The 25,331-nt window shown below is 34.6% G+C and overlaps 3 protein-coding genes across 3 annotated transcripts; 2 read left to right on the top strand and 1 right to left on the bottom strand.

The window, feature by feature from the left end:
* Positions 1–997: 997 nt before the first annotated feature.
* LOC145609560 (mitogen-activated protein kinase 15-like) lies at positions 998–10,067 on the top strand. The gene is made up of 10 exons (XM_081665015.1): positions 998–1,823; positions 2,384–2,792; positions 2,913–3,040; positions 3,203–3,262; positions 7,339–7,488; positions 7,603–7,758; positions 7,868–8,079; positions 8,315–8,416; positions 8,533–8,693; positions 9,226–10,067. The coding sequence occupies exons 1-10, from the start codon at positions 1,800–1,802 to the stop codon at positions 9,513–9,515; spliced, it is 1,692 nt and encodes a 563-aa protein (XP_081521141.1). The 5' UTR covers positions 998–1,799; the 3' UTR covers positions 9,516–10,067.
* A 978-nt stretch (positions 10,068–11,045) lies between these two features.
* LOC145608949 (uncharacterized) lies at positions 11,046–14,148 on the top strand. The gene is made up of 3 exons (XM_081664528.1): positions 11,046–11,492; positions 12,451–13,370; positions 13,466–14,148. Exons 1-2 carry the CDS (start codon positions 11,046–11,048, stop codon positions 13,225–13,227), a joined length of 1,224 nt encoding a protein of 407 aa, XP_081520654.1. The 3' UTR covers positions 13,228–13,370; positions 13,466–14,148.
* A 5,836-nt stretch (positions 14,149–19,984) lies between these two features.
* LOC145609414 (uncharacterized) lies at positions 19,985–21,831 on the bottom strand. Its single transcript, XM_081664906.1, has 2 exons — positions 20,878–21,831; positions 19,985–20,305 (listed from the first exon to the last, which is right to left on the bottom strand). The coding sequence occupies exon 1, from the start codon at positions 21,812–21,814 to the stop codon at positions 20,924–20,926; it is 891 nt and encodes a 296-aa protein (XP_081521032.1). The 5' UTR covers positions 21,815–21,831; the 3' UTR covers positions 19,985–20,305; positions 20,878–20,923.
* Between the last annotated feature and the right edge of the window lie 3,500 nt (positions 21,832–25,331).

Raw genomic sequence — 25,331 nt, forward strand, 5'->3', positions numbered from 1 at the left:
TGATTACTTTAGTATATAGTATAGATTGATTACAAATTAAACACTCAAATCCCCTTAATAACGCTTTCTCACAAAGCTATATGGTAAGGGATAATGAAACTCATTTAACCCAAAACTACCCTAACACTATAAGTTGATTTGGGTGTTTGATGGTAAATTGATTCAAAGAGCCCATCCCACCAAAAGTAAGCTCATTTTCAATGAGTTACTTGGAGGAGTTTTTCCTAGTCCATTTAAGTGTTTTAAGGTGTAATGACAATTTAATTATATCTTCATTTAACCCAAACAACCCTACCATTATAAAATATTGATCATTTTTACAAACTTAAATAATTTAAAAAAATTTTATTTACCAAACACTTTTATAGTATAAGTTAATCAAATCAGTTAATGCAATCCGATGGTAAAAAACGACTAATACTTTCAACTTTCACCTTTTTACCAACACCTGGTATACAAAATGGGATGAAAAAAAATGATAGAGTAAGGGCCTGTTTTTTTCAACTTAATTTTTGTTCAATTCAGTTTAGTTCCTAATTTCCTTTTCTCATAAACAATTCAGCTTAATTTAGTTCAATTCAGCTCTGTACAGTAAATAGGTGAATTTGTTGGGTTTTGATTTATAAGGTGCCTAGGTGGCACAAAGACTAAAATTACTAGTAATCCACTTTATGTTTGATAGGGAAACATACTACTCCGTAGTAATACTCTAATAGTACTAGTTGTCCATGTTTGAGTTTGTGAACTTAAAACTTCCCTTTTATATCCCTCACAAAGTCACAATATTTAAAGAAACTTTCTACTTTTTCTTTCATGTCTCTGCTGTCATTATCCTCTGTCAAATTATGTGGACTACAGTTGCAGCATATTTAATACTCCTCACTAATTATTTATCCAACTTTAAGTTCATTTTTTAATTTTAATTTCTTTGCATTAAAATTAACAAAAATCCCTCACTGTTTTTTTTTTTTTTTTTTTTTTTTTTTTTTTTTTTTTTTTTTTTTAATTTCTGTGGCTAACTCTTTCCAGTTTCCACTACCCTTCTGTTTGAAGCAGCATTCATCATCACTGTTCACGGAACTTCAAATCTACCCTTTCTTTCTTTCTCTCTCCTCTCAAAAGATCTAACCCACCTGCGAAAACCCCATTTTAACTTCCTTTTTTCTTAAAAAACACAGAAAATCTTCGGTTTTTCTGTTACCCAGAAATCGAAAAGATTTAATCTTTAATACCCATTTCTTTGTTTTTTATTCTCAATCAACTTCCTGTTGTTCTTCAGTTGTTTTAGAAATAAAAAAAAAGATTAAATCTTATTTACCCATCTTCTGCTTGATTCGTTAAAAGAAAAAAAAGGATCTTTTATTGAGTAATTTGATTTTGAATCGTTAAAGTTCTTCAATTTCTTGCTAATATTAGCCAAATCGATTTCTGTGTTGGGTATATTTAGCTATAGATCAATCTTTTGATCCTTTGCCTTTTTTTAAGAAGCTATTTGGATCTAAGAAATTAGGGTTTTTTCCTTCTTGATTTTAGTTTTAAGAACTTCAAATGGGTTTGTTTTAGCTTACAGATTTGATTTTTGAGTTGGGTTTTGAGAGAAAATTGAGGGTTTATATTGGTTCAATCTAATTGTTTTTAGGTTGATAAAAGTTTACATTGTTTGGTAAATATTGCTTCTTTTAGGGCATTACTGATCTAGGGTTTGCGCCCTTTTTGTGAGCTGATTCTAGCAACCCACCAATTCGATCTGCTATATTGATTCATTTGGATCAAGGGGCCATTAATGCTTTTTGGCCAAAATGCAACAAGATCAAAGGAAAAAGGTAATTTGTACAGAAATTTTGATGTAATGTTTCGGTTAAGTTTCTATAATTAGTTTATATTTTAGGTTTCTTAAGGTTTTGAGTTGCATTTTATAGGATTTATGGTGCACATGAATGTTAATTTATTATCGCCAATATTGTGCACCTTTGCCTTAAGCTGCTGCTTTCCAGCTATTTGCAAACTAGTGAATCCTCTTAGTTCTTCATTGAATTAAGGTTGGAATTGAATGGTTTTTCTTTTGGCATATGGAATGAGGATTGATATAGTTGTTAGTTGATATTTGTTGTGGATTATGCCTTCATGATCACCTATTAATTCCATAATTATGCTGTCGTTGTTATGTTGTCTGCATAGAATGGAACAGTTGGTTGCAATTATACCTTGGAATAATTGTGCTTGGATCTTGAAATTTGCATATTTGTAGACAGTGTGTTAGTGATTCATAGTCATGTGCAAATGAAAAATTTCAACTTTTCATTAGAATAAAGAAAGGACGATGTGTGACTTGTAAAATTATTAAACTGGGTTATAATATCAAAATCTAAATGTCTTTGTGCAGACGTCTGTGGATGTGGACTTCTTTACGGAATATGGTGAGGGTAATCGGTATAAGATAGAGGAGGTGATTGGTAAAGGGAGTTATGGTGTTGTTTGTTCTGCATATGACACTCATGTAGGAGAGAAAGTCGCGATCAAGAAGATAAATGATATATTTGAACATGTCTCGGATGCCACTCGTATCTTACGTGAGATTAAACTTCTCCGGCTTTTGCGGCATCCAGATATTGTGGAAATCAAGCACATTCTGTTGCCTCCATCAAGAAGAGAATTTAAAGACATATATGTTGTGTTTGAGCTGATGGAATCTGATCTGCATCAAGTAATTAAAGCAAATGATGATTTGACCCCAGAGCATTATCAATTCTTTCTGTATCAGCTCCTTCGAGGCTTAAAGTATATACATACTGGTATTTATCTGGCAATTGTTTATGTTATTTCTGTTGAATGTATCAAGTTCTAGAAAGTTAGAAATTCCCTGGTTGATATAATTTCCTTCTTCTTCTCATTAAATCCTCACTTCCATGCAGCAAATGTCTTTCATCGAGACTTGAAACCAAAGAATATCTTAGCAAATGCTGACTGCAAGCTCAAAATATGTGATTTTGGTCTTGCAAGGGTGGCCTTTAATGACACACCAACTGCAATATTTTGGACAGTATGTTAACCTCCTTGAATCTAGTTTTTTTTTTTTTTTTTTTTTTTTTTTTTTTTTAACCCTCCCATTCACTGATTCCTTTTTTAACTGGTTAACGAATTGTTTTGACCATGATATTATAAAGTCTGAGTTTCTGATAATATTTGCTTCTTGCATTTTTAGGATTATGTAGCAACAAGATGGTATAGGGCTCCTGAATTGTGTGGATCATTCTTCTCCAAGGTACAAATGTAACAACATTCTCCCCTTTTGTCATTTCATGGAAATAGATTATTGGTCCTTTTGACATTGTTATTGCAGCATATCCTTAATTTTGTTAAATGATCCTAAATTTTGTTGAATGATGCTGGAATTCTGTTAGCAAGCTTTTGTTTTTCTTCTGGTGGTTTTTATTGAGTTCTATGAACTTTGGCTGTGACTTGGAACATTGCATTTATATGCCTGTTCCAATCTTCTAAGCATGTGCATGCATGTAGAATATGTGAATCTGAGGCATGTAGTCTATACTCATTGTAAAAATGTGATCACAGCCATCCAACAGGAATTATGATAGTTTGTAAAATGAAGGTGGTCAATTAAGCATATTAATGTGGTTGTCAGAATTTATATTTGAAGCCTTTCCTATATGATTTATTATGTATCTGTAGTGCGTAGATAGAGATGAACAAAGTTTTGTAAGATGAAAGAATGAATCAATTAGTAATATTGCTCCCCTTTGGTGATCTGTGATGGAAATACTACCTCTGTTAAATGTTATCTGCAACTTTTGCCATTTTTGTCCGCTAAGCATTATGTGCAACAAAAAAATTTCTTTCCTCTTTTAGTAAAAAAAAACTAGTCAAATGTCAATTTTACCGTCATTAAAAAAATTAAAACACAATTTACTAATTATAATCAGATTTAATTAATCACTAATTTCTCTCCCAATTTTCACCCCAACTAACCCAATCTAATTCATCAACTCTTCATCATCAACTCTTCATCTTCAACTCAAGAAATCCAAAGTCATCTACATTCATCTTCATCTTCATTCATCTACATCTTCATCTTCATCTTCCCCCATATATTCTCTCTCCTCTCTCAATATCATTATCTCTCTTCATCTTTCTTAGATCTTCTTTGTCACTCTTCAACTTCTTTAAAAATTTGTAGTGGGTTTCATGGATTTGAGTTCTTCTTTCTCTTTCTTCAGCTTTCAAGAAGTTCAATTCGTGATGAATTTGTGGGATTTTCTCGGTTTTCCGTCGGATCGGGGTTTTGTTTTCGAGGAGGTGGGTTTTTCTGGGTTTTGATTTAAGTTGGGGGTGGGATTTCTGGTTTTTGATTTTCGTGGGGGTGGGTTGTTCTGGGTTTTGATTTTCGTGGGGTGGGTTTTTCCGGGTTCTGATTTTCGTGGGGGTCGGATTTTCTGGGTTTTGTCTTCCGTTGGTGGTTTTGTGGGGGTTGGTAGTGGTGGTAATTTCATGAGGGTTGGTAGTGGTGGTGGTTTCGTGGGGTTGGTAGTGGAGTTGGTTTCGCGGGTAGGTGAAGGCGGTGGCGGTGGTGGTCTTGGTGAAGGCGGTGTCGGTGGTGTTAGACTGTTGACTGGTCTTGGTGGTGGCAGTGGGTGGTGTTGGCTGGTCTTTGGTGGTGGCAGTGGGTGGCAATGGGTGGTGTTGGCTGGTCTTGGTGGTGGCAGTGGGTGACAGTGGGTGGTGGCCGGTCTTGGTGGTGGCAGTGGGTGTTTGATTAATTATCCAAACATTCTCTCTCCACCTTAATTACATACCCCTAAAATACATTAATCACCATTATCAAATTTTGCATCGTGAACCGCAAATTACTCCAAAGTTGCAGATAACATTTAACGGAGGTATATGATGTTCCATATATCTTGCAACTTGATGGCTGAAATGCGCATGTTAATATTGACTGGCAGTAGAAGGAATAAGCACTTGTCCGATTTGTGTAGCATGGATTCTTAGTTTGGGTTTCTTTCAATTATTTGGATTCACTCTCCCAACACTCAAAATAATAAGGTCTTAAATTAATCTGAGAGACTAGAATAGGTTTTCACTTGCCCAAAACAAGGATTTTATACTCAACATCACTCACTGAGAAGAGAACAAGGAACATTAAATGATGCAATTGTGCAAGGAAATGATTATGTATATTCAATTTATTCATGTATAAGTGAACATATATGGCTCAATTGTGCAAGGAGAGGAAAATATAGTTTCAATTCATTAATGGCTATATATATCTTAAAGTGTACATAGATGGCTATATATATCTTAAATACAGGCCTCAGACACATACAAATAGACAGATATTTCAAATTCCCAAAGTCTACTGTGCCCTAGACCCCAACATTTACTTGCCAATAGCCCTAAATCCCTTATAAAGTTGGATTGGAAAACTTATCATTAATGGCTCACAAATCTTTAAACTTTAATCATTTGCTTTAAAAAAATATAATCATAATACAGACCTGACCTACAATGCACAAATGAGGTAAGGCAAGACAATTAAAAATTATGTCCTATAATCACTTGAATAAGTGTGAAACATACCCCCTGCAGTTATTCACTACTTTATTCTAGATTTGTGGCATTAGGGCTAGGTGGCTGCACATTCACCAATTCCAGGCATTGCTTAATTTGCACGTTGTTTGCAAGAATTAGTCACACAGAAACCAAGTAGCTGCTGCCTAAGGTTTTACCTTATCAGCAGTTGTCTAAGAATATATACAGACTAGTCATGAAATATGGTTTTTAAAAATGTACATAGTCTCTTGTGTTGCTGCTTAGAACTATACTATTTAGTATCTAGTAATACAAATTGGCTCCACATGCAACATAATCATCAGTCCTTCAGAATTTTCTAATACATTATAGAAATAATTAGACTTACTTAAAAGGGGTGGGGCTCATTAAAAGCACAAAACCAGCCTTGAATTAAACGTGCTTACATGCCTGACACAAGCCCTTAAGTTTGTAAAGTCTCTATACATCATCAAGTGTCTTAATGGCTCCTGTTACATAAAAATTAATACAACAACACTAAAACTCCAAAGTCTCTGTTAAACCTTCTTTATCACTTTAATTCTTCTCCTCCTCCAAACTAGAACCCACCATCTATACATACCTCTGCAGAACCCTTGGAGAGAAATCTTTGCTCTTACTCACAAGCTCTCATCAATGGCGCTCAGGGCTATCACTGAAGCGGATTTCATAATGAAGGCCAAAGGATAATGCTTCAGAAGACACCACCGTTAAGAGAGTTAGAGAAGAGGTGGAGGTGAACGGCAGGTAGGCAGCGCTTTGAAGGGAAAAAACAAGGATGAAGAAATGAAGATGTGGGTGTGATTGTGATGGAGGACAGAGAGAGGAGCAACGTAAATATAAATACAAAGAAAATAAAAAAGGAGAAAAAAAAAAGGGTTGGGCTAGACCGGGTTAGATGGCTCGAGTCGTCTTGACCGATCCACCCCACTATACACTAACCTATGTCCCATCCCGCCCCAGACCCATTAAGAGTAGACCAACCTACCCCGAACCCAGCCTCATAAACATGTCTAGCAATAAACAAGCACTTTTGAGCTGTATGGCCTTAAAATACTGAAAACCATGTGTAGACACTTGAAGGCCCTTAACTAATAATAATTTAGGAAGTACAAATTTATATCTTATTTCATAAATTAACCATACTTACTAATTATAGAGTCCATTATATATTTAATCTTGAGTCAGCCGTGAATTTCTGCATTGTTTGTTGATAACTGATAGTCTAGTCAAGGCCCACAATTGATAATTTTTGAGAGCATACACTTTTATATAATCTTGTTTTGCAAAGTAACTGTACCCAGAAATTATGGAGTCCCATTGAATCAATATTTTTTGAGTCAGCCAGAATTTACTGTTTCATTACTTATCTGAAGGTCAGTGTGACCTTAAGTAACTTGCATCGCCCATTCACCCTATTATAGATTTGCTCATTTGGGAATGTGGATTTACAAAACGTTGTCATTTACACGGACTGGCCTGCTTTATGCTCTTTAATTTAAGTGCTAAATATGATCACCTCTTTTCTATTCTGAGACTACACACTATTCCAGTATCCACTTATGCACTGCTACATTGTGAAGTTGGCTGTTGCTAAAAGTTTGTTATTATCTTTGCTCCCAGAAGAAAACCTTCAATTTGTCTCTATTGTCAAGCTTGTCCAACTATCTCTTATAGAAAAGTGCAAAATTTTCTTTGCTTTCATAGTGTCATCTCATACTAGTTTTCACGTTTGCATATTTGACCTTTCCACAGTACACACCTGCTATTGATATCTGGAGCATTGGGTGCATTTTCGCTGAGCTTCTTACTGGGAAACCCTTGTTTCCTGGGAAGAATGTGGTCCACCAACTGGACCTCATGACTGAGTTGTTAGGAACTCCTTCTCCTGATGCTATTGCCCGGGTTTGTCTCGAAGCTCATTAATCATTTCAATGTATTTACAATAATATCGTTGGTCTTCATGATGGAACTTCTCGCTCTCGATCATAATCCTTTGTATTGATGATCCTCTTACAGATACGTAATGAAAAGGCTAGGCGATACTTGAGCAGCATGCGCAAGAAAAAGCCTATTCCTTTCACCCATAAATTTCCAAATGCTGATCCTCTTGCCCTTCGTTTGTTGGAACGAATGCTTGCTTTTGAGCCTAAGGACCGTCCTTCTGCTGAAGAGGTTGGTTGCCCTTTGTATGTTGCCTGAAAGTCTTATCTTGCTGATAATATATGCAGATTTAAATCTTCAGTGCTCTTTTAATGAGGCTGGTGTTGCTGCATGTCTTCAGGCCCTTGCAGATCCATATTTTAAAGGTTTGGCTAAGGTTGAGAGGGAGCCTTCTGCTCAGCCTGTTACAAAAATGGAGTTTGAATTTGAGAGACGCAGAATGACAAAAGAGGATGTAAGGGAGCTCATTTACAGAGAAATTCTTGAATATCATCCAAAGATGTTAAAGGAGTTTTTGGATGGATCAGAGCCAACTAACTTCATGTATCCAAGGTATTGTTGAATTGATATTTAGCCTTGTGTGGTCGATCAGCGTTTAAAATTGTTGCCATTTCTGTTGGTGTACTGGTAATGAATTCATGCAGTTCTTTTTGCCAGTGTATTACTTTTGTACCAGAAGCCAAATGTAGCATTTTATTCATTATGTGTTGGTGATGGCTGTCCAATTTTTGACCAAATGCTAAATAAACGACTTGTTGCTAAAGGGGATTTTTACTTTGGTATGTAGTGCTGTTGATCACTTCAAAAAGCAGTTTGCTTACCTTGAGGAACACTACAAAAACGGTTCAACTGGTCCTCCAATTGATAGGCAACATGCTTCTTTGCCAAGGTATGTACTCTCTATCATGGAGCTTTTATCTCTTGTTTTATGGCTTTACAGCTCAAATGCCAATTCTAGTGATATTACGCATTTTATTTACATTCGAAAGAAATTTCATCATGCAGGGCCTGTGTATTATATTCAGACAACTCAGTTCATGGTTCTACTGAAGTCACTGAAGATCTCTCCAAATGTCGGATTAAGGAAGTTGAAAAGGCACATGTGGACAGGAACGGTGCAATTCCAATGACCAGGCTTCCTTTACAAGTTCCTCAAAATGTACAGGGTAAGAATCATCTTCTATTCTTGTTCAATAGTGATCACATCATATTAAATCTTATCCTAAGTGTTCGCAGAGGATACGTCATTAGGCCTAGGTGACATGTGCTTTAGAAACATGAAATTTTGACATGAACGAACTTGGAAATTGTTGGTGACGGTGGAGTATTCTTCAACATAACCCTAATCCAAGAGAGCCTGAAATTTTTTGTTTTGAGTCCTGTTGAGCTGGAGATCTGAAATTTCAATTAAATGTTATGCCACAAATGTATTATGCAATTACATGATAAAAAAATATAAGGCAGGTACATGATAAAAAACAGAGTGCAAAGCATGCAATTTTCTTAAATGTACACCAACCTGCCATAGTATACTTGGATATAGCTATCCCTCTAATTATTACTTGTGCTTAAGGAGTGATAGTCTTGTCATGTTTCTCCTTGGAGTGTCTAAACAAGATTAGATACTTGACAAAAACTATTCAATACCTTTGTCTGGGTTGTACAAGTTTTTAATTGGACCTTTCATGTCTACTGCAGGAGCTGCTGCAAGGCCAGGGAAGGTTGTTGGAAACCTTATGCGTTATAACAATTGTGGGGTAGCAGCAACAGCAGAGGTGACAGATCGACGACCGGGGCGAAATCCATCGATACCTGCCTCTCAATTCCCTGCACCTAGCTCCTCGTATCCAAAAAGAAATCCTGGTTGCAAAAATGACAGAGGAGAAGATGATTCTATGGAAGGGTCTAATGGGCTACAGTCTAAGCCCCAGTACTTGGCTAGAAAGGTAGCTGCAGCTCAAGCTGGACCTGGTAGTCAGTGGTACTAAATGTACGTGCCTACAACTTTGGCAAACTAGATTGCCTATCCACTCACTGCTGGGGCGTTTGTGGTTGAGGACGGGTTAAGGGGTAACATGGGGACTCATTTGTTGAAAATGCATTTCCCAACTTTCGGAGATTTGAGATGAAAGGAAGATGAAATTTGATCAGTTTGTGGAAAGATTAGGCTGGTTGATGCCCTATGAACAACTCATTCTTCATGCCGGTGACTTGATGATCAAATGGTATGGCAGATGAACTGGTTTTTTTTTATCTACACTGAGAACCAGATCACTGTTGATGCCATGCCTTAAAACAGGTTTAAGTGGTTCCGAAATCCAACTGTTATTATATTTTCTAACGTTGAAGTATGTAGTATTTTATGACATTTCTTGTAGGGTTGACGCAAAGCTTATGGTTCTTTGCACTTCTAATGTATTTTTATCTCCAAAAATGTAATAAATGCCGTCTCGTATTCATCCCACATGAGGAATTAGTCTGATGTATAATTTGTGGATCTTCTCAACTTTGATTAACAGATTAGACATCTTTTGCTATAATTAGTGAGGTTTTCATGTTTAAATTATGTTGCATACCATGTAAATTGTACATTGGAAAAAGAAGTGAGTTTTCTCCTGAGAAAAAGGTGACATTGGTTTTGTTTTCTAACTTTCTTCAGGATTGAACTTATTGCTTGTATTTTGTTACTTGCCACTAGATTACCATACAAATGCGTACTTACTATTATGTTGTCACTAGATCAATGATAATTTAACATAACCTTTCTTCCAATCCACTTAAATCAAATAATGTTGAGGTGGTGGAGCAGTGGCATTGCTCCCTAACTTGTATTTGTGAGGTTTAGGATCAAATTTCATGGGACATTTGACGAAATCCTTAAATGAATCCTTTTCTTACACAATAAAATATAAAATTCCCCTGATGTCAAAATACTAGTATTAAAAGTTTTGGCAAATTCAAACCAAAATACTATTGCTAAACCATGTATTTATTTATTTATTTGAAGAACTAAACCATGTATTTATGATTAACAAAAGTACCACTTTGACAATAATGAACATTAACATTGCGTTTTAAAAACTTTCATTTTGTCAGTCCCATATCGGAGTACTATTTTGGGCGTTTCAAAATGATGTACCCTTATTGAATATTTCCTAACATTATTATAAGGTGAATAATTTTCATAATCCATGAACAATCAATCTAATTGGGTGTTTAAAGAATCAAATAATTTTGATTGGTTAATGTATGTGCTAGTGGATTGCTTACATGGCAAATTTTCCAATCAAAATTTATAATAGGCGATTAATAATAGCCAATAACCATAAATGAAACAAGAAAATACAAAACATTAATTACAAAGTTGTAATCAAATTCCAAATTACTAAGATTCCTCGTTTTCTTATTTTAAGTGAAATGGAGGGAATACCCATTTTTACCCTTCCTTGGCAATTTTCACTTGCTGTTTATCACTTCATCTCCAATTTTCTCCGGAAATTCAATTCCTTCCAAAACCCATGGCTTGTTCTCCTTCTCACTTGCTCTCCTACCCTTTCACTCCTCTCAAAGATAATCTTCTACTACATTACACCAAATTCCCAGAAAAACCCACAAATTTAACAACACTTAAATTCACACCCAGATTAAATTCATCAATTTCCACTTCACAAATCACAGAAAATTCAGAAGTAACCCCAGAACCAAAAGAGCAGCCAAAATTTAGATGGATTGAAATAAAGCAAGATAAAATTACAGAATCACAAAAACGTGCAATTTCTAGATTACCCAAGAAGATGGAGAAAAGATGTACTGCTTTAATGCGGCAGATTATCTGTTTTTCACCTCAAAAGGGTAGTTTGTCTGATTTATTGGGTGCTTGGGTGAGAATTATGAAGCCCAGAAGAGCTGATTGGCTTGCAATTCTTAAGGAATTAAACTTTATTGATCATCCTTTGTTTATTGAGGTATAATTTTCATCATATGTTTTTTGGAATTTGAATGAATTTTTAGTTTGTTTGCTTGTTTATGGTATCTGGGATATGTTTAATTTTGATGGGTTGGTCCAATTTGAAGTATGTGAGTCCTTAATTTTGTCTTGGTAGGAGAAACATTCATCTGAGTTTCTATACAAATTGCTTGATTTACTGCTTTATTTTGTCCAATATTTGTATTAGACTTTAGACTACAAGCAATGAGGGCCGGGGCGGGCTGGGGGGTTGGTTGCTTAGATGGTAATAATTGTGTAATGAGAATGAATTTGTATAATTTTAAGGAAATTTGCATTTTGAGTAATGCTGTTGTTCATGTGCAATTGTGCACTATGGCTTTCCAGTATAACTGAAGTACTGAACTACTGATGACTGCTTGCTTTGCTTTCCAATATGGTAGTTGCTGCCACTTACAGCTCCTTAACAAGCTCATAATTTTGGGCTACCTAATTCTTTGACAAACCATCGTATCATGTATTTGGTTACTCATACAGATTTAGTATTCATGGTGTCCTAACAGTTTTGGGATACCCTTTAAATATAGCCCTGCATTGGCAGATTGAAGTTAGAAAGATGAAAAGGTGTACTATTTTATAAATGTTCTAATTGTGTGAAATGTAGCCCTGCACTGAGATTGAAGGTTAGGAAGATGAAAATGCACTTCACAGATGTTCTAATTGAGTTTGAGTTTGGACTTAGTCACTTAAGAAAGTTAATTCTCCAACTTCTTACTATTTAGCATAGCAAATTAGTATGTCCAAGAAAGGTTATTGATATGTAACATCTATCAGAATCATTTTCCCGGAGGTACCTGTAATACACTTGCAGCTAGAATGCACTACAATTGACTAAATGTGAGTCCATGACTAAGTATGCATTTTTCTGATAATCTTTTGTGCTCATGTAGAACTGAAATCTGTTTACTTGGTCCTAGATTTCTGAACTTGCACTTTTGGATGAATCATTTGAAGCCAACATTCGTGATTATACCAAATTAATTCATCTGTATGCCAAGAATGACCGACTTCAAGATGCGGAAAATGTGCTCTTGATGATGAGTAAAAGGGGTCTGACTTGTGATCAGGTTATATTGACGACCATGATACATATGTACAGTAAAGCTGGCCACTTCAAGTTGGCTCAAGAAACATTTGAAGAAATGAAGCTTCTCCATCAGCCATTAGATAAAAGATCATATGGTTCAATGATCATGGCTTACATCAGAGCTGGTATGCCAGATAAAGGAGAAGAATTAATTAAGGAAATGGAACAGCAAGAGATTTATGCAGGTGCGGAAGTTTATAAGGCATTGTTGAGGACTTACTCCATGAAAGGTGATGCTGAAGGGGCACAGAGGGTTTTTGACACGATCCAAGTTGGTGGCATTTGTCCTGACGTGAAAATGTGTGGGCTTCTCATAAATGCCTACGTTGAGTCTGGTCAAAGTCAAAAAGCTCGCATTGTTTTTGAAAATATGAGAAAGGCTGGTATAGAACCTAATGATAAATGTGTGGCTCTTTTGTTGGCTGCCTATGAAAAGGAGAACAAGGTAAACACAGCTATGGAGTTCTTGATACATTTAGAAAAAGAAGGCATCATAGTTGGTAAAGAAGCTTCTCAATTATTGGTTGACTGGTTCCGGAAGCTAGGAGTAGTAGAGGAGGTGGCAGATGTCTTGAGAGATTTTGCTGGCAATGAAGCTACTTTCTAAAAACCCCATTATGTAGCAAAGGTGTGTCGATGTTCTGAAGGTATCCACATTTCATTGATTCCTGCCAGTCGCTATTGTGGTGGAGTGATGAAAAACCTACCAAATCATCTTTGATCACATTCAGAAAACCTGAATGCAGAATGGTAATTTTATAATGGTTGTTCTAATCTGACTTGTCACACAAGTTGATCATTTGTTGTCAGCTTACCTTCTCTGATTATATGTGCATTCCTTGCAGTTTCTTGTTACGAGTATCATCAAATGCCTAGCTCTGAACCTCTGTAGAGGTTGAGAGGTAGTATAGCAAGTTAGCAACTGAAGATCATTACTGTGTTCTACTGCTGCAAGGCCCAAATGCAGAAGTTTTTTGCTTGGAGTAACTGAACTTAAAAGGTGAAATTTGCAGCTACATTGATAGGAATTGGAAGATCAGCAAGTTTCAGCATTCATTATCAATCAATGGCACTGATGCATGTTGATGGTCCTCTGTGAGAACCCTATTACAGTATTATAAAGCTGTCTGAAAATGCTTTTTTTTTTTTGGGTTAAGTTTTAGTCTTTTACTTTAGTATTGCAGATGTGTTACTCTCATTTATTGTTAACTGGCATGCCACACCAAAATCAAATAGCCTCTTTGAATGCCAGATGAAGGGTTAAGATATTCATCCTTGCACCCCACCTACCCACACGGCCACACCAAGGGGGTAGTTTACTGAGGAATATATTGCTGCTGTCGTACTGCTCCTTGCTAAGTTGTTATATGTGGACAGAACCGATATTTGAAGATATGTCTGTTATTACTGAAGAAGAAAATACTAATGAAGAGTTGTTTAAAAAGTTAAAATTTTGTGTTCAGTATAGCAAGCTAGAATTTGTTCTAGACATCATGCATTTGCTCTTGATGATTTATGCACGAGTCTTGTGGCCTTAAAATTCGTTCTCTTAGAGTCTTAGGTTTCTGTTATTTCTATGCTTTAGTCTAATTTGGCGGGAGATTTACACTCCATGCGAATACATACTGCACACTTGCTTAATGTACGTAACAGTAATAATACTCGGTAACAATATAAATACTTGGTAATAATATAATAACAATAATTAGTTAGGAGCCCGGGCGATGCCCTGGGTTATGTTTAAACACAAAACGAAAAAAAATTAGCTCGTGTTTAAATAATATCTTGGAACCATTATCTTAAGTTTAAGCAATAAAATAAAAGGACTTTTGTAAAGAACTATATAACTGTTCACATTTACTGAACTGAATTGAATTAGGACCTGTTCTCATTGATTGAACTCAGCTGAACTGAACTGAACTGAGCTGAACTAAATTGAATTGAACTGAACTGAACTGAAATGAATATTTTATAAGAGAAGGAAATTAGGAGCTGAACTGAACTGAACTGAACTGAATTTCAACGTAAAGAGAACAGACCCTTAAACTGAGCTGAACTGATTGGAGGTGAATTGAACTAAACTGAACAGAGCTGAAATGAATATTTTATAAGAGAAGGAAATTAGGAGCTGAACTGAATAGAGCTGAAATGAATATTTTATAAGAGAATGAAATTAGGAGCTGAACTGAATAGAGTTGAAATGAATATTTTATAAGAGAATGAAATTAGGAGCTGAATTGAACTGATTGGAGCTGAACCGAACTGAATTGAAGTGAACTGAAATTAAGCTGAAGTGAACAAGCCCGTATTTAGAGCATCCACAATGGTAGTGTAAAAGGACTTGCTTGCAATTTATAAATAGTTGGAGCTACATGCTCACCATTGTGGAGCTACAAAGGTTGTAGCTAAGGCTAAACCGGCCTTGTAGCTCCATGGAGCTACAAGGTTTTGCTCCACCCAATGCACTTATATTGATTTGTTTAATATTTGTATGTATTTGTTTTATGTTTATTTTGTTTTTGTTATAATTATTACAAAAATAAATAGCTAACCACTGTAAAGGTTGTAGCTTAGATGTTGTAGCTTATTTTAAATAAGAAAATAATGGTTTGGCAATTGCTAGCTACAAACACATGTAGTTAGTTTTTTTTTTTTGTGAAAAACTACCTTATTAAAAAAATGTAAGACACTGCCTATTACAGTAGATGTTGTAAGAAACTACCTCATAAAATAATTAATATTGTAAAAAACTACCTTTTGCCGAATTATTGCATTGAGTAAGAGACGCTTAATGATCCATTTTCAATCAATTTTTCTCCTTTTTTCACCTAATTTCTCCATAAGCCCCCCTATAACTTTTAATTCCTCTTTTCTTTAATTGTTAAATTAAGCACATGGTAGTAACTTACAACATTTACTTTTTATAAGGTAGTTTCTTACAACAAATTTTTTATAAGGCAGTTTTTCACAAATTCTGATATGTATAAGGTATAGTTTTTTTTTTTTTTTTTTTTTTTTTTTTTTTTTTTTTCACAAAAAGTCCATCTAAATGTTAATATGGGTTGTCATGTGATGTCATCATCTATGTGGCGCTATGTCATAAATTTCATGATGACATAAAAAAAAAGGCATGTCGTTACCACATGTTAATCCCTTAAGTTTTAATAATATTATATAGATAATAATACAAAATAATAATAAAACTTGTAGTAATACAAAATAATGATAATAAAAGTTGTAGTAATACAAAATAGTGATAATAAAACTTGTAATAATACTCCGGTAGTAACAATAACAAAAATGAGATAGAGCATCTTCGAATGGAACCATACATCATAGATTCTAAGCTCTTTGTACCTTCCTATCAATAATTTCCCCTAGGCAGTGTTGACAATAGTCGACGGCTATTGTTAGGAACTTTTAAACCACGAGCCTCCCTCTCTTTGGCCTCCATCAAATTTTTAGCCTCCTCCTTGGCCTCTTTTAAACGTTGAGCCACCACCTCCTTTGCAGAACCCCCCCTCTTCTTCAAGGACTTCAACCAATAGTGTAGCTTATTTAATTCTTTAATTCCTCGCCACAGTGATTCACGAGTTTCACGAGGAATGGAAGCAGTAATTGCACGGGCAGAGGACGACGCCTGTACAGTAAAGGGCGTAACTAGCATAACTATAACTATCATCAACACCAAACAAAACCTACTCATTTTTGCAATATATATGAATATAGTAATAGAGTTGAATAAATGAAGTTAGCGTAATTATTGAATCAACCATATATATAGGCCTAGCTAAGGGAGTTTGATTCATAAATAAACAATTTCAACTATCATTATCAATAAGTAAAATTTTACATTAATTATTTAGCTATTATTAGCAGGCTAGCTTTTTAAATTATGGACTTGAATCTACATGATTATATCAATTTATTTCACTCCATATTTGTTTAATATACGTGCATCCTACTTTCTCAATTTCATTTCATGAATACTACTTAGTAAAATTCAAAATGTAATACTAGTTTGATTATATTCTATAATACAAGATTTGCAGGCCTAAAGTCAAACGAATTTTTTTTTTATTAGGATAACAATTTTTATAACTCCGTTTGGTAATTAATAGTACTCTATTACAGTGTATTAATTCACATTAAGCTGGTACCAAAATAGTTCTACTGGTCCTTGAGATATAAGGTATATTAAAATTCTTATACGCATTGAGGTGCACTATTATAAGATAGATATCTCAAAATTAGCATAATGAGGTAAAAAAATATCATTGCGTACATGCACCTAACAGAGAGCATAATAGAGATTTTTCCAATAGGCCTAGTTTATGAAGTCGGGTGAAGTCGTCTTGTAAAAAAAATTGGCTTGATACTTGTGTTAATTTAGCAAAGAGAGCTAAACTCTCTTCTTGTTTATTTTGTAAACTCGAGTCTAAACATAAACAAGAGTATAAACACACATTGCACCAAAAAAAAAAAGAGTATAAACACACACGCATTCCACAGGATGCATATATATCAAAATTGCAACATCCAACAATTTGTAGTCTTAGGGACTAAAAACAGATTCCGAATTCAGTATACTTACAGATGAACCAGAAAATGTCAAAACCTGAAAGAGTTTTTATTATGCACTCAAGAACCAGGATCAAGCACTGGATTTATCGGTCTGACCCGATTCCGGAATGAAGAACCGATAAACAACAGTCAAAGGACCACCCTAAGATCCTACTCCTTAGAAAGCACAATCAGGTTTAGCCAAATGACACTGCAAACACTAAACAAAGTGCTTCATCCCACTATCACCATTAATCTCCTCACTATCCTCTCTAATAATCATCAATATCAATCTCTTATACTCTCCCCCTAATTTAACCACACTGCTTGAAACCTTCAAACCCAATTCCCCATTTTTACCAATATAATATCAACCCCGATTACATCACCCACCCAATTGCTAATGATAAATGAGTGGCTCTTTTGCTTTCTGCTTATGAAAAGGAGAATAAGGTATACACAGCTATGGAGTTCTTAGTACATTTAGAAAAAGAAGGCGGCATCATTATTGGTAAAGAAGCTTATCAATTATGGTCAATTGGTTCCGGAAGCTAGGAGTAGTAGAGGAGGTGGCAGATTTCTTGAGAGAGTTTGCTGGTAATGAAGCTGCTTTCTGAAAATCCCATTAAATAGCAAAGGTGTGTCGTCATACTGAAGGTATCCACATTCCATTGATTTCTGTCAGTAGCTATTGCAATGGAGTGATAAAGCAAATGTGTGTCGTTCTGAAGGTATTGATATCCGTCAGTAGCTATTGTTGTGGAGTGATCATAAATCACCAAATCGTCTTTGATCATATTCAGAAAACCAGAATGAAGAATGGTGATTTTGATAATGAGTGTTCTAATCTGACTTCTTACACAAGTTGATCATTTGTTGCCAGCTAACCTTCTCTGATTATATGTACATTCTTTGCAGTTTTTTGTTGCAAGTATCATCAAAAGACAAGCGCTGAACCTCTGAAGAGGTTGAGAGGTAGTATATCAACTAAAGATCAGTACCAACTAGTTCTACTGTTGCAAGGGTCAAATAATGCTGATGTTTTTTGCTTGGAGGCTTGGAGCAACTAGAACTTTCCACATTTGCAAAACTTAATAGGTGAAATTTTCAGCTATTTCGGAAGGAAAAGTATGATCTACATTCATAGTTAATCAATGGCACTGATGCGTGTTGATGATTTCCTGTGAGAACCCTATCTATACTATATATTAAAAGGCGTTTATAAAATTGTGTATGTGCCACGTGTTTCCTTTCTTACACCCGTATAGTGCCACGTCATCATTCAACAGCCTTTAGCATCATGCCACATCATCATCAATGATGTTAATTAAAAATGCATACAAAGAGATTTGAACCCCAAACCTCATTGAATGGAAACCAAATGCATTACCATCTAAGCTAGAATTAATTCATGCTTTAATAATCAAAATTTATATATAAATACATACATGTATTAGAATGTTGAATAAAAACCAAAAAAATCCAAAATAAATTATTATTGTCATTGTAATCTAATTTACCTATGTTAAATTAATTAACAAGTCTTTTAAAGCTTATAATATAAAAATGAAATTATTCAAAGTATCACCCGGGGCAAAGCCCGGGGTCACACACTAGTTACTGTATTATAAAGCTGTCTGAAAATGCATTTTTATATAGTTAAGTTTAGTCTTTTACTTATCAGTTAGCACAGAATGTATTAAAATGGCTCCTCAAACTCTCATTAATTTTGAATTGGCATATCATACTGAAATGAAATAGCCTCTTTCAATGCAAGCGTTCAGTTAAGCAAACATAAGAATAAAAAGCTAGGATTTGTTCTAGACATTACACAATTTGCTCTTGATTATTTGTGCACGAGTCTTGTGACCTTAAATTTCTTTCATTGTTGATTCCGTTATCCCTATGCTTTAGACTAATTTGCCGGGAGATTTGCTCTCCATGGAACTTCTTACTGCACACTTTCTTTTCATAATAGTAATAATACTCAGTAATAATATAATAATAACAACAACAATAACGTTAAATAATAATAAAATTACAAAATAATAACAATAATAATACTCTGTAGTCATTCAAAATAAATAAATTCTAAGCTATATCAACAATTTCTCCCAGGCACTGATGACAATAGTCAGCGCCTGTTGAGAGCTTCTACACCATGAGCCTCCTTCAAACGTTGAGCTGCCACCTCATTTTCGGCGCTCCCTCTCTCTTTGCCTAGTAGGGGCAACAAATCATGAGTTGTAGGCTTGTAAATATCAACTAAAGGTATACGTATATGTGCGGAGTCTGCCGACAAGGTAAAGGGCGTGGCTACCATAACCATGGCTATCATGAACACCAAACAATAATTACTCATTATTGCAATTACTTCTATATATGTATATATGAATGTAGTAATAGAGTTGAATGAATGAATGAATGAAGTTGGCGAGATTATTGGATCAACCATATATTTAGGCAAAGCTAAGGGGTTAATTAGTATATAAACAATTCCAATTATTATTAAATTTTACATTAATGAATTAGCTGTTAGCAGGCCAGCTTTAAATAATGGATATGAATCTGAAGTATATGATTATATCAATTTTTTTTTCACTCCATATTTGTTTAATTTATTAAACGTGCATTCTACTTTCCCGCTTTCATTTTCATAGATACTACAGTACTCCATAAGTAGAACTAACAGAATTATAATACTAATAAATTCTAATCAAATTAACTATGAACAGTGTCAAGGTAATCTAAAAGATTTGCAGGCCTAAAACCAAACAATTTTTTTAGTAGAATAACAATTTTTACAACTCCCTATGGTACTAGTTAGTACTTAGTAGTACCCTCCCACTATGTATATATACTCAGCGAATTATCCGTGGCATATGTTTTATAAACTAGATAAAATCTGAGCCATGCTCGATTTTTTGAAGCTTTACAAAACAACCTGCATAAATACTGATTCTTATAAAAGATACACAACCTAATAGAAAAGTATATTAGAAACTGAGAGAGATCTACAAGTCCGCCACAGCCTTAGAAGGAAGAACCAAAAACCATAGGATACATAAGTGACTTCGGACAAACGGATGATGGGACAGCCTCCAAGTACTGATCAAATCCTTCTGCATCAATTGTACCACTCATCAGTAACTGAAAGGTTCAGATAATGACTTACAATATGCAAATGTGGATAGATTGGAAGCAATGCAAAGAACGGCATTAATAATAGTAAGATTGAGAACTGGTTCTGTTTAAACTTTCTGAATGCAGTTTTTGCCCATATTTAGCCATAAATTTATAGTATATAGGACTAATTGTCCATGATTTTATTCTTTTGAATTCTTTTGAATTCTTTTATGCTTCACAGGTTGTTTTACTGTTTTAATATGTTAAGTGGGCAATTGGACATGCTTTGATCCCTTGTAGCTGATATTGATACAGAATCAAGCTTCGAAACCTGATTTGAAGCCACTTAAAAAACACAGGGAAGGAAAATAAAAGCAACAGAGCAGTTAATGATAATGCATACGATTTTATAAGATGAGTTTCTTACTTTCCTACATATAGTTCTGAATATAAACAAGAGAATTAACAGACACATTCCAGTATTCCACACTATGCATATTAAAGTTGCAACATCTAACAATTTCTAGTCTTAGGGATTAAAAACAAATTCCGAATTTAGTAGACTCACTGATGAACCAGAAATGCCAAAACCTGAAAGAGCTTTATATATGCAGTCAAGAACCAGGATCAAGCACTGGAAGCCTACAATGGAAGCTAATGGATTTATCGGTCTGCCTCGACCCCGGAACGAAGAACTGATAAACCACAGTCAAAGAACCACCCTGAGACCCAACTCCATAGAAAGCGCAATCAGGTTTAGCCAAATGACACTGCAAACACTTAACAAAGTGCTTCATACTAACCAACACATTCATCCCACCATCACCATTAATCTCCTCACTATCCTCTCCAATAATCATCAATCTCTTAAATTCAGCCCCTAAATTCACCAAACTGCTTGAAACCTTCAAACCCAATTCCCCATTTTTACCAATCTCAACCCCCATTACATCACCCAATTGCTTCATCCTCTCAACAAAATTCATCAAACTATCCAATTCACTAACCCCAACTAGGGTTCTTGGTAAATCCTGAGCATCATCCAAAGCAGTTTGGAGCTCCAAAACATGAGCCCTCGAAAGGGGTTTCGATATCGGAATGTCTTGAATCACAGCAGAAGCATACCCTTTAGTCTCAAATGTCAAAAACGGCATTGGGTTGGTGGAATTTGGGGGTAATTTTTTGACAAGCTTGATTTGGAGTTGATCAACGGCGGAGGAGATTGCGGCGGCTGATCGGAGGGCGCGGAGGAGGAGAGAGAGATCGAGGGAGAAGGCGATACGATCCTCGTTTTGGCTTGTAATGCTGTAACAAGAGAACAAAGCATCGATTCTGAATTGGGCAATTGATTGAACACCATCATTGGTGAGGAGATTGTGGAGGAAGAAGGTGTGATCTTTGGTGAGATAAACATGGCAGATTTTTCCCATTTTTTCTAAGGCAGGGATGAATCTTCTCTCTAAAAGGGTTACTCCATTCTCTGTCAGGAATGCCTTGAACTTCATTGTTGAGGTTTTAGAGAGAGAGGGAGATTTGGATCAATTGGATGCCCACCAAGTGTTTGTGAAAATGTCTAGCTGAAGTAGGTGAAGTTTAAGAGAAGCTTTATTTCTAATTTTCTTTGAATTTCGAGTTTAGCGCTAATTTGTGGTTGGTGCACCCAAAAGAACATTTAGTATATTTAAAAGAACATGGGTAAAAAATGAACATGTTTTTATTTTCTTGCAACTGCAAATCCATCACTCTCTTCTCCTGCAATTTCTCACTCCTCTTTCTCTTCCTATCACTCTCTTTCTTGCTGCCAATTTTTACTCTCCTTTACACCATCATTTTTATTTAAGAATTTCAATGAATTTGGGTAAAAATTATTTCCAAAGTACTCATTTTCTCTCTCCATAACTTTTCTCTTTTATCTTTTTCTATTTTTCAAAAAAATTTCAAAATAGCAAAATTGTTCATCTTCAAAGTGAAACCCAAGAAAAAAATTGAACTTATTTCAACAATTCAACCTTCAAACTTAAACAAATGGTGGATTCAAGTAAAATGTAAGTATAAATTTTATACATGCAAATTGTTTTTCGTCAATAATTTTAAAGACAAAGTGTTTAATTTTTTGAATTTGGGTTTTTTTTTTTTAAAAAAAGAAATAATTAAAGCTAAAGTACAAGTTGTTCAAAAAAGAACAATTACAGGAGAAAGAAGAATAATAATGAATTGAAGCCAACTGGAAGATAACAAAGCAAGGTTAATTTTTCAAACACTAGCTTGTTCTTTTTCAAACACTAACATGTTCTTTTAATTCCATGTTCTTTAAAATATGCCTATTGTTCTTTTCGGAGGTCATGTTCTTTGTCAAACACAAACATGTTCTTTTGTTGAACGCTATTATGCATGTTCTTTTTCAAATACTAGCATGTTCTTTTTCAAACACTGGCTTGTTCTTTTTCAAACAGTAACATGTTCTTTTTATTCCATGTTCTTTAAAATATGTCTAATGTTCTTTTCGGAGGGCCATGTTCTTTGTCAAACACAAACATGTTCTTGTGTTGAACACTATTATGCATGTTCTTTTTCAAATACTAGCATGTTCTTTTTCAAACACTCGTATGTTCTTTTTTTTTTCCTCATGTTCTTTAAAATAAGCCTAATGTTCTTTCCGGGTGCACCATGTGCATGGTGCACCCCCCGCACTCGGGTGCACTATACTATTTTCAGTTTAGCGCTACTAAATTGAGTATGTTTACTTGTCAAAAAAAAAAAAAAAATTGAGTATGTTTACGTTTTGGCGGGAAATATTGGTATAAGTTTATGACACTTCGAAAGAAGAGCTACAAATACTACTTCCGTTTTATATTATTTGCAACGATTTGATGTTAAGTAGAGTGAATAAATGTCTAATCGTTGCAAATAATATGAAATGAAGGTAGTAATAAAAATCCAAATAATATTAATTTAAGTTACAATCTCGACAAAGATGAGATAATGAAGTGCCATTTGACAACATAAAAATACTCAAGCTGACATTATTAATGACCATATTACCCTTACTTACCTTCAAACTACAAATTTAGACCACCACACCACTACACTGCCACCACCACTAATACCCCCACCATCATCACCACCACCACACCGCCGGAGGTTAGTTAAATAGTTGTCGAAAATAGTATTAGTTTATCGCCGATAAATATTTTAGACGTCTGTGGGAGATGTCTTAACCACGGCGGTATGGACATCTCCTACAGATGTCCTATCCGTGGGAGGGACATATCCGACATCTGTCCCTAACGTGATAGGGACATCTCCCATACATGTCCCGTACGTGGTAGGGACATTTCTGACACATATGAGATGCAAAATTATTAATTTTGACTAATTGTGAAAAATCAAATTGGATGCAAAACATTAATTACAAGTAATTGACTAATTAGTTTCGAAATATTAAAAAAATGATAATATTTTTCCTTTATTTTATTTTATTATTGCGGGCAATTTTTCCTTTATTTTATTTTATTTTATTATTATCGTTTTTTTTATTTTTTTATTTTATTATTATCGTTTTTTTTATTATTTTATTTCATTTATAGCGAAGTGGGTATAAAGGTGGGATTATTTAAAAATAATCCATTGGTGGGATTATTTTCAGCGGACGGCCAAAAGGTCGGATTATTGCGGGCAATTTTTCCTAAAATAAAACTATACCATTATTTCTCATATTGTTTATGTATAAATCAATGCATGTTATCCTAGCTAAGTCAAAAGATCATACATTAAAATGAAATATATGTTTCGTATATAAAATGATTCGTATCAATAATATGTACTTCTTCAGTTTTCTTTAAGATACAACACACCCTTTAGCACAGTAATTAAGAAAGCGAGGTTTACATGATATAATAAACTTTAAAATAGGATGAGTGGTTGTTAGGAGTGTAATTTAGTGGGCCATGTGCTATAAATAAGGGTTATAGTATAGTTTTTCCCTAAAGTAACTTCCCTATTATAGTGTGTTGCAAGTAATGTGACATTTCCTTTTTAGGGAAATGTTGCAAGTAAAAGAAAACGGAGCAAGTATTAAGATTTGACATGTGGAAAAATTCTATCAATAACTTGAGATATATATTGACCGAGCACTGAACTATGGTTTATTGATTTAGGACCTGTTTTCTTCAGCTTAGTTCTAGTTTACTTCAATTTAGTTCCTAATTTTCTTCTCTTATAAACAATTCAGTTCAGCTAAATTCAGTTTAGTTCACTTTAGTAAATCAGAACAAACTCTTAATATATAAATGTACACTAAGAGCCTATTTTGTTCAATTTAATTTCATTTTAGTTTAGCTCAGTTAAGCTTCAATCAGTTTAGTCTAGTTCACCTCAATTCAGTTCCTAATTTTCTTAGCTTCTCTCATAAACAATTCAGTTCAGCTAAATTCAATTCAGTTCACTTTAGTAAATCAGATTAAGCCCTTAGCATATAAATGTACACTGATGGCCTGTTTTGTTCAAGTTAATTTCACTTCAGTTCAGCTCAGTTAAGCTTCAATCAGATCAGTTCAGTTCCTAATTTCCTTCTCTCATAAACATTTCATTTCAGTTGTATTCAGTTCAATTCAGCCCCAATCATCAATTCATTACAGTTGTTTTCAGTAAATTAAAACATGCCCTTAATAAAATAATAATTGATATCTAAACATGCCTTTTCTTTCTTTTTTGTGGGGTTGTACACACAAGATTTTCTCTTGCTTGTGGGCTTGGAATTAGATTCTGATAAAATCAATTTTAAACCAATTAGATTTAATTTAATACATTAAAAAAAAATTAGCAAAAAATTAAGTAAATAAAATTGTTCAAGCCCGTTGGGTTGACGAGAACCCTAAACTTTGGGAAAGGGTTGAACATTTATTGACTGGTAACCTGAAGTGACCCAGTCTGAGATGACCCATGACCCAACCCAAATTGGCAGATCTATATAGTAATAAAATTCTATTGGATTGTGAAGTATATTACTTTAAATGATTAGCA

Source organism: Chenopodium album, chromosome 23, assembly GCF_948465745.1.
Source record: "Chenopodium album chromosome 23, dcCheAlbu1.1, whole genome shotgun sequence".
Classification (NCBI taxonomy): Eukaryota; Viridiplantae; Streptophyta; class Magnoliopsida; order Caryophyllales; family Amaranthaceae; genus Chenopodium; species Chenopodium album.